The sequence below is a fragment of the Lepus europaeus genome, chromosome 15, assembly GCF_033115175.1.
Source record: "Lepus europaeus isolate LE1 chromosome 15, mLepTim1.pri, whole genome shotgun sequence".
Taxonomy (NCBI): Eukaryota; Metazoa; Chordata; class Mammalia; order Lagomorpha; family Leporidae; genus Lepus; species Lepus europaeus.
Window position 1 is genome coordinate 15,597,722 of NC_084841.1, and position 8,759 is coordinate 15,606,480.

Here is an 8,759-nt window from a genome sequence, read left to right on the forward strand (position 1 = left end):
TCTCATCATTATGGCCTAAAATACAAAGTAAATCCTATTATAGAACATGTTGTGTTAGACATTACATGTAATTTAGAGATGATTTGATGTATATGAGAATATGTGTAGAATATATTCAAATTTATACAGTTTTACATAAGGCACTTGAGATCTACAGTGTTTAGTGCTTATGGAGGTTCCCCCAAGTAGAAATTAATTTCCTCATAATAAACTAAATAAATGAATGAGAAAAGACTACGAAAACTACCACAAGATATAGGAGAGACTAGTCTGTTTCAAAGCAATTAGTCATGAGCTCAAATTAAATGTCCAGTAACATAGTTTAAGGATGTGAAATATAACTACAAATATACAAAATTATAATCAAGAACTCAAAGATAATTTGAACTAAACTTCCCTAGTACACTTACAAAACAGTATTGTTTTAATACTAGAACCGCATGTTAGCATTATTATTTTCTTTTTCTTGACAAATTCTGTGAGAAATTCTGGTATGGAGAGACCCGAGGAGATTATTTTTGTGTCTTTGGAGATAGCCCTCCTCATGCCCCTGAAATTGTGAAGATCCTTTTATTCATGAGTACCATGAAAAATTCTATCTCATTATGAATTTATTAGTGTAAGATATACATTTTCTAAACACATTAAAATAATGACACAAGGAGGCATTATTTTAAGCATATTTGAATTGTTGACATTTGTGGTTTGTATTATAAAATGGTTACAGTTATATCTGTATGGTGGGTTCAGTTCTAGGCATGAGGAATTAAGTTAGAAGCTCCCATAAATGTAGATTGGAATAAAGACTAGGAGTGAGGAGCCCCATGTCAGAAAGGAGTGTATGAATCATTAAATATGTTACTTTGTCCATCAGTGCCACAAACAACAGGACATAAATCGATTCCATAGACTCCCACTTGAACTCCATCACAAGCCTCCAAAAATCCTCACCTAAAAGGATTAGCAATATGCTCAATGGCATGCAATCTTTGAAAGATGGCTTAGACTTGGTCTTCCTGTTGACATTTTGTCATTTGACAAAAACTCAGTGTGCCAAAGAATAAGTTATTTGACTTTTTCCCCTCTCTTTTTCAGAAAATTAGGTTTCTGTTCTCTAGTTAAATTAAAATAACAATAAATATGCAAAATATTTTAATAGTAATGTATTTTTCCTCTCAATTTACTCCAAAAGGAGAATTTGTCTTTTCAACTTTTTACTCCTTTTTAAAGGTTGAAAGATTAGAGAAAAGAAGTTCATACAAACATCATTTTCCAGGAATTCAACATATAATGCATTGAACAGGAACTTTTATTTCATTTCTGTATTCATATAAAGATGATAGAATTATGTCAGTTCTCTAACTCCTTAGTTTCTGTGTTGTGTGGAAAAATGCAGCTGCAAGCCAGTTACTGTTGGACAAGGAAGAGAACAGATGGCCTGTGAGCCTGCGCCTACACATAAGGGAAGCACCATGGCTTGGATAGAGTACTGTTTTTTTTTTTTTTTTTTTAGTACTACCAGTGCTAAAATGAGAATAAATAGTCATCGGGATGACAGCCACTGAGCCTGCCATCATGGAGATACTAATAATGTTCTTGCTGTTTTTCTCACAGGTATGGAACCCTCCCAAGAGTGGCTGCTTCCTGCCATCACCAATCAATCAGAAGACTTCCCAGTCCCTGCACTGGGCTGCAGTCCTGTTGACTGGTGCTCCAGCTCTCCCATGTTACTAAGCCCACAGTTTCCTGAAGGTGCTGATAAGCACAGTAATAATCTTCTCTGTATTTTTGAAAGACAGGAACTTTTTTGAAAATACTGCTCATTTTGTCAGTCATTCTTTTGAAACTTTAACAAAATCCTATACTTCAAGTGCCTATTTAAACTATAATTGAAAATACGTCAATATTTTATTTGAACCTAGTTTTGGGATTTGGAAAATATCCTGTGTTTTAAAAGGCTGTGTCATGATAAGATAAACATATTATAACTCATGATAGAGTATATTCTTTTCAGCGTCATGCCCACTAACAATAAACATATGTATCAATAAGTGACATGATAGACATTAAGATATTTTATAGTATTCAAAACAAAATTACTTAATAGTGTGTTCAATTCAGTCCACTTTACATGGCAAGAAAAGAAGAGTAAAATACCAGTTAAAGGCATTCAGTCCAGAATGCATGGACCAATGTTCGAAGCTAAGTGATGCAATCAGTAAAGGTCATTTTTATCATCATCATTTAGAGTTATCTAATATAAAGAATAGATTTGTATAACATAATTCACTACATGTTTCCTGTCTCTCCAAATCCTCGTCTGACTTCACCCTTATTTCACCCCACAATTTAACGAGAGAAAAATAAACAAACCAACACACAACATACCTTGCCAACATATTGTGGATCTGGTCCCATGTGTTCTTCTAAAACAAAGAACTGATTCCATACCCATCCCCTTTTGGGGCGATGGTGGACTTCGGTTTCACCTTCAATGTGTTTTGTTTGGTTTCTGGTCACCTTGATGGAGCTGTGGTGAGCAGTTCCATAACACCTCTGCACAAAACAGAGACACACTAGGACTGGACAGATGCAAGATGTGCTCGTAACTCTCATTGTAAGATAACTTTCCAGTTCACAGTTTTCCCTCTTTTCCTTGTCAGCTACAAATGCTTAGTGAGCATTCAAGAGAGAAGCCAGAGCATCTTTTGGAAGGACAGTCCAAAGTAAATTGTCTAGCGTGTCCATGATTTCACCGCCCTTCAGGGAAAGGTCAGACCATATTTACATCCTGAAATACTTGGAGAATCAAAGCTGTAGTTGTCTGATTCCAACCCTTCACAGTAGGTGACCACAGGCAACCATTTTCTACCTAAGGAAAAAAGAAAAAATGTATATATTACAAAACATGGTGATTTTTAACTATTTCATCTGAATGCAAAGTACATCTTTTTTGCAGTGGGATGCAGGTAAGCCAAGAACTTACGCAAATACCAATGTCACAAGCATTTTTACATGGACTTCTATATTTGTAATACTCAACTGTATTTGAAATCTCACCTATAGATACATAGATTGTCTTTTCACTGTTAGATATAACATAAATTTGCTGCATGTACTACAGATTATTTACTGAGTAAATGTGACTCACTGAACTTCAACAAAATTCCTCTAAAGGTAGAAAAGTTGTCACAGAAGATCACAACAATCAAATAGGCTCTTAAAACGTTTATAAGTAAATTAGAAGGAAACAAAAGAAGAGATCATGGAAAAATTAACATCTATAACCTGAACATGAAACTATGCTTGGGAACAGATTGTCAGTTGAGCATTATCAAGACACCATTTGGATGAATCACAGCTTTGCATGGGTTTTGACAGATTCTGCATGCAGCACTCTATGACATGAATTTTATACAAAAGAAAGATTTTGAAGCTTGAGAATGATACCATTAGTTTGATTTCTAGTGCATAATTTTAGCCATTGTGTATAGAAAAAATAAAAAAAAAGATAAGTGGCAAAAAGTGAACAGCTATAATATTTTGATTTTTAAAATAAATGGTGAGGACTTGAAATTAAGCTTTGGAAAAATTGGACAGAAAAGTAAAACTTGAGTAACAGTTCTCAAAACAAGTGATGTGAATTTTGGAGAAATAAGGATAACTCCAAAATTATCACTTTATTCAAAACATATCAAGTTTTTGGTATAATTTTCATGTATATATGTTTGAACACATTTAGAAAAATTATATTGATTCAAGAATATGGCAATTCTATCTAGTAAAAACTATTAGATGAATCACTTTCTCATTGCATGGAATTCAACCTTTTAAATTAGCACAAACAGAAATGAAGCTTTGAATGAATTATAATAATTATGTGACAATATAATTGATATTTAAAAAATACAGTCATAGCATAATTATTTTCTACAATTGAAAAAAGATGTTTATATAGAATTGAAGATGATAATTATATGGGGTCCCAGATAGGGTATTTTTTTTCTGTCAGTCCTCTTTCTATAGATTTATTATTAATAATAATTTATTCAACAGCAGTGCAAGAACTGTACAGAATTAGCTTGGAAATTTCATTTTAAAATATAAAATTTAAGTTTTGAAATATGAAGGCAAACATATCTTTCTCATTGATTTGAATTAAAATGACTCAAGAACTATTCTAACATACAAAACAGAGCAACACTATTCTAGCTCCAACTTGATGAGAGCACTGGAAAGGCAGTCAGATAAATGTTAGTCTCTTTTTTTGACAAGTTGCTTAAAATTTGAATTTATGTCAAAATACAATTTCTTCAAGTAAACTTGTCTCATTTATTAAAATTGGTGGCTGGAATCATTGCTTGCAACATACTTTCCAATCTACCCAAACAATTATTGGGATAAGTTTCTATCTTTTTGTATTTGCCAAATTATTCTTAATTTTCAAGTCACGAATTTCAAACAAGAAAAATTTTATCTAAGTCCTCGTTGTTGGAAGCCAAGTTGACGAATATATAGAAGGTGTTGTTATCTTAATACTTTCACACAATTTGGTGAGATTTTCAAATGAAATTAACATCTTTGCCCTTTATACTAAGTTGTTTAACAAAGCATAATTCATGAGCAGAAGGTGAAGAAAATGGCTTTTTAAATGCATTACAAATATGTAAAATGAGTGTTTTCTTTACAGTGTAGATCTTCTGTGTCATTCCAAGAATGCATTAGTGCATGTTAAGTTATATACGCATTTTATGTTTATGACTCTATTATGACAATTATGAACAGTGAAAAAATGGCACTGTGGAATGAAAAATAAAATGCAAACATCACTACTGTGCTTTTGAAGACAGGTTCATTTAGAATGACAGAACAAAAGTTCAGACATGAGAACTCCTGGCACTACCTCAAGTTTAGAAAGAATGGAAATGTAATAATAATGAATTAACCATAGACTAAGATGAAGAAACTTGTGGCAGACATTTCCCACTTTTTGACTGAGAAACATTCAAACATCCTTTGTTTCATGCTGTATTTCAATTGTTGCTATATGGGCAAAATGTTGAAATCTTTACCTAATATATACTAAACTGATCTTCTGTATACAAAGAGAATTGAAAATGAATCTTTACATGAATGGAAGGGGAAAGGGAGCGGGAAAGGGGAGGGTTGCGGGCGGGAGGGAAGTTATGGGAGGGGGGAAGCCATTGTAACCCATAAGCTATACTTTGGAAATTTATATTCATTAAATAAAAGTTTAATTAAAAAAAATAAGTGAAATTTGAAGACAAGCACCAAACTTTTATTACTAAACACTTAAGGACCAAATAGGAGCATGCTTTATCCTGCTCCTTACATCTTATGCCAATGACATACGCCTGTAAATTATATGTTCCACACCGTGAAGCAAATGGTGGGTGAACGCAAGAATAATTGAGAAATTCCTCACGATAGTGCTAACGTTTTGAAGACCCAGACACAGTCATGGTCAGTTCAACAGCTATGATAGCCCAATGGCAGTACATGAATTTAAGAGACCTTCTAGATACACAAATTCAATAGTCAGTATGCAGTGTTGTTTCTTACTATTTAACCTATTCTGGGGCTTGCACTGCTCAAATCTGATTCTTAAGCACTCTCATCAATTTTGATGGCTTAGCAATATTCTTCCAAAAAACTTATTTAGCTGCTTTCCATTGACTTCAAAGATTTGGAAACACAGAATCTACTCTGATGAAAAATTATAACCAGGGGCTGGTGCTGCAGTATAGCAGGTAAAGCCACTGCCTGCAATGCCAGCATCCCATATGGGCACTGGTTCTAGTCCTGGCTGCTCCTCTTCCGATCCAGCTCTCTGCTATGGCCTGGGAAATCAGTAGAAGATGGTCCAAGTCCTTGGACTCCTGCACCTGTGTGGGAGACCAGAAGAAGCTCCTGGCTCCTGGCTTCAGATTTGCACAGCTCTGGCCATTGCAGCTATCTGAGGAGTGAACCAGTAGATGAAAGATACCTCTTTTTCCTTTCTCTCTTTCTCTCTTTCTCTCTCTCTTCCTCTCTCTGTCTCTCTCTCTCTCTCTCTCTCTCTCTCCCCCTCCCTCCCTCCCTCCCTCCCTCCCTCATCTCCCCCTGCCTAAAACTCTGCCTTTCAAATAAAATAAATCTTAAAAAAAAAAGAAAAAAAGTATAACTGTACTACTCACAAAAACATGGTTTCCAAACAAATAATCACATGAAGTAATGTATAAGGGAGGGGCCGGTGCTGTGGTGTAGCTGGTTAAGGCCCTGGCCTGATGCACCAGCATCCTATATGGTGCCGGTTCTGGTCCCAGCTGCTCCTCTTCGGATCCAGCTCTCTGCTATGGCCTGGGAAATAAGTAGAAGATGGCCCAAATGCTTGGGCCCCTGCGCCCACATGGGAGACCTGGAGGAAGCTCCTGGCTCCTAGCTTTGGATTGGTGCAGCTCTGGCCGTTGTGGCCATCCAGAAGATGGAAGACCTCTCTCTCTGTCTCTACCTCTCTCTGTAACCCTGTCTTTCAAATAAATATTTTAAAAAATGTATAAGGGAGGTTTTTGCCCACTATTCAAGACTTAGTCTATGATCCAACCTTGCCCCCAGCATCTGATTGTTTGCTTCTATAGCTAATCCCTCTGCAGCAGTGGAAATAATTACTCTGTATTGTAAATTAGGAGTTGTGACATCCAATGTTCAACTTGCAGAAAGCTATCACATTTTCATTGCTATTTTATTCTCTGAGGTCATTTTTGCCATTTAGGAATAAAAAGTTTTCATTGAATTATCTTTAATCATGTTCATCTGCTTTATTCTTTGAAATTATGATTTAATAGCTGTGTATCAATTCCAAACGATTTTTTATGATGTTACTAATATTATGAAAGTTAAATCATTAGCCATTTGTAGACCTTGGGAACAGTCATTCCTTCTGAGAGCTCTGAGGACACACTGGTCCTTAAAAAAGGTTTTTCACATTTACCCCAGAAGTTACTACTTGTCATTAAGACCTTTGAATTTTTTTTTTTTTTTTTTGACAGGCAGAGTGGACAGTAAGAGAGAGAGAGACTGAGAGAAAAGTCTTCCTTTACCGTTGGTTCACCCTCCAATGGTCGCTGCAGCCGGGGCGCTGTGGCCGGTGCACTGCGCTGATCCAAAGCCAGGAGCCAGGTGCCTCTCCTGGTCTCCCATGCTGGTGCAGGGCCCAAGCACTTGGGCCATCCTCCACTGCACTCCCGGGCCACAGCAGAGAGCTGGACTGGAAAAGGAGGCACAGGGACAGGATCCAGCGCCCCGACCGGGACTAGAACCCAGGGTGCCATTGCCACAGGCGGAGGATTAGCCTATTGAGCTGCAGCACCGGCAAGACCTTTGAATTTTCAATCCTAATTAGTTAGTTCTTTTAAGTTATTTTTTCTCCAAGGGACAAAAACAACCTCTCTTAAGTTCTTTTATTTTTAAAATGTTTAATTACTTATTTTAATTTGTTTGTCTCTGAAAGACAAAAGAAATAGCTAAACCTAAATAAAATTTAACTTTTGCAAATTCATTTTTCTTTAGGAAATACATATTTAAGTTTCTTGGAAACACTGATGAAAACAGTACAGGGGCATGTACTGACATTCCTCCCTGGCAGTCCATTCAACTTTCTTTGCCTTTCAAAGGCTTAGCTGCTTAACTCCACTTAATTAAACCTATTCTCCAAGGCCTAGATTAAAGGTTGTTTTTCCATAAAGATTTTGCTATCTGGGGAGAGAATTCTCTTCGAGTCTTCTGTGTTTCTGCACATGATTTGAGCAAGAGGCTTTGCCAGCTTGGCTTCCCACTATCTTTCCAAGGGTGCTTGTAAAGCCAGACAGAGAGAGAATCTCCCTTGAGGGCAAGAGGCATATTTGTTTTCTGACTGGATTATGAAGATAATGTCTGTCTTCCAGGCAAAAGTTAGAAGTTTTGCTAATAGATCCCTTATATGAGCTGAATTCCAAATTTGAGGGTTCCTCAGCTATGATGTAGACATTTTGCGTGTGACATACACCGTGGCTGCTTCCTGTGACCCTATGGTATGGGGAGCAAGGAGAATTTATGCTGCCTGCTCTGCTGTGGGTATTAAAGTCTTTTGTCTCTTACCCAGGAGTCTCACATCTGCCAATATCAATAAAACTGTGGCTATATAGTGTGTTAGATTGCAATAAGCTAAAGCCTCAAACTCTTCACTTCAAAGTCTGAGCATCATAGCTCAACGTAACTGCTTGCTCCTCTAAATCACCATAGCATTCGTCTAATCTTTTCTTAGTGCTACAGTCCAGTATTCTAATTATTTCTGTGGATGTTGTTTCAATTTTTCTTTGTATCAGATTTCATATTCAGTTCTCACAGCATGTCTGACACATTTTCCAAGACCTGGATGCGCTCATGAAGTACATTTTATAGTGCAGCAAGTAGTAAACATTTGCTGAATGAAGGAATAAATAAATGAGAAATTGACAAGTTAATTCGAGGTTTGTATAGCAATATTGGTGTTAAAATATCAAGTTTCAATCTAGAGTATTTAAGAGTGTATTACAGAAGAGCTTTTTAAAATTTGCTTTGATTTAGTTAACATTATACTATGCCTGTCACTATCAAAAAAGTATAAGTACTAGATAATAAAGTTCCATTTCATCAATAAAACGCACCTTTATTAAGTTCCTTTTTTATGCAGAGGAAATTAAAGACTTCATTCAAACATTCAGACAAATGTGCAATAGTAG

General features: G+C 36.1%; 1 protein-coding gene across 3 annotated transcripts in view; it reads right to left on the reverse strand.

Moving 5' to 3' along the window:
* Positions 1 to 2,616, reverse strand: part of CDH18 (cadherin 18) — a 313,101-nt gene extending 310,485 nt beyond the window's left edge. For all 3 annotated transcript variants that reach the window (XM_062211720.1, XM_062211722.1, XM_062211721.1), the window contains exon 1: positions 2,389 to 2,616. In XM_062211720.1, coding sequence (XP_062067704.1) covers positions 2,389 to 2,616 — 228 coding nt within the window. The remainder of the gene's footprint in view (positions 1 to 2,388) is intronic.
* Between the last annotated feature and the right edge of the window lie 6,143 nt (positions 2,617 to 8,759).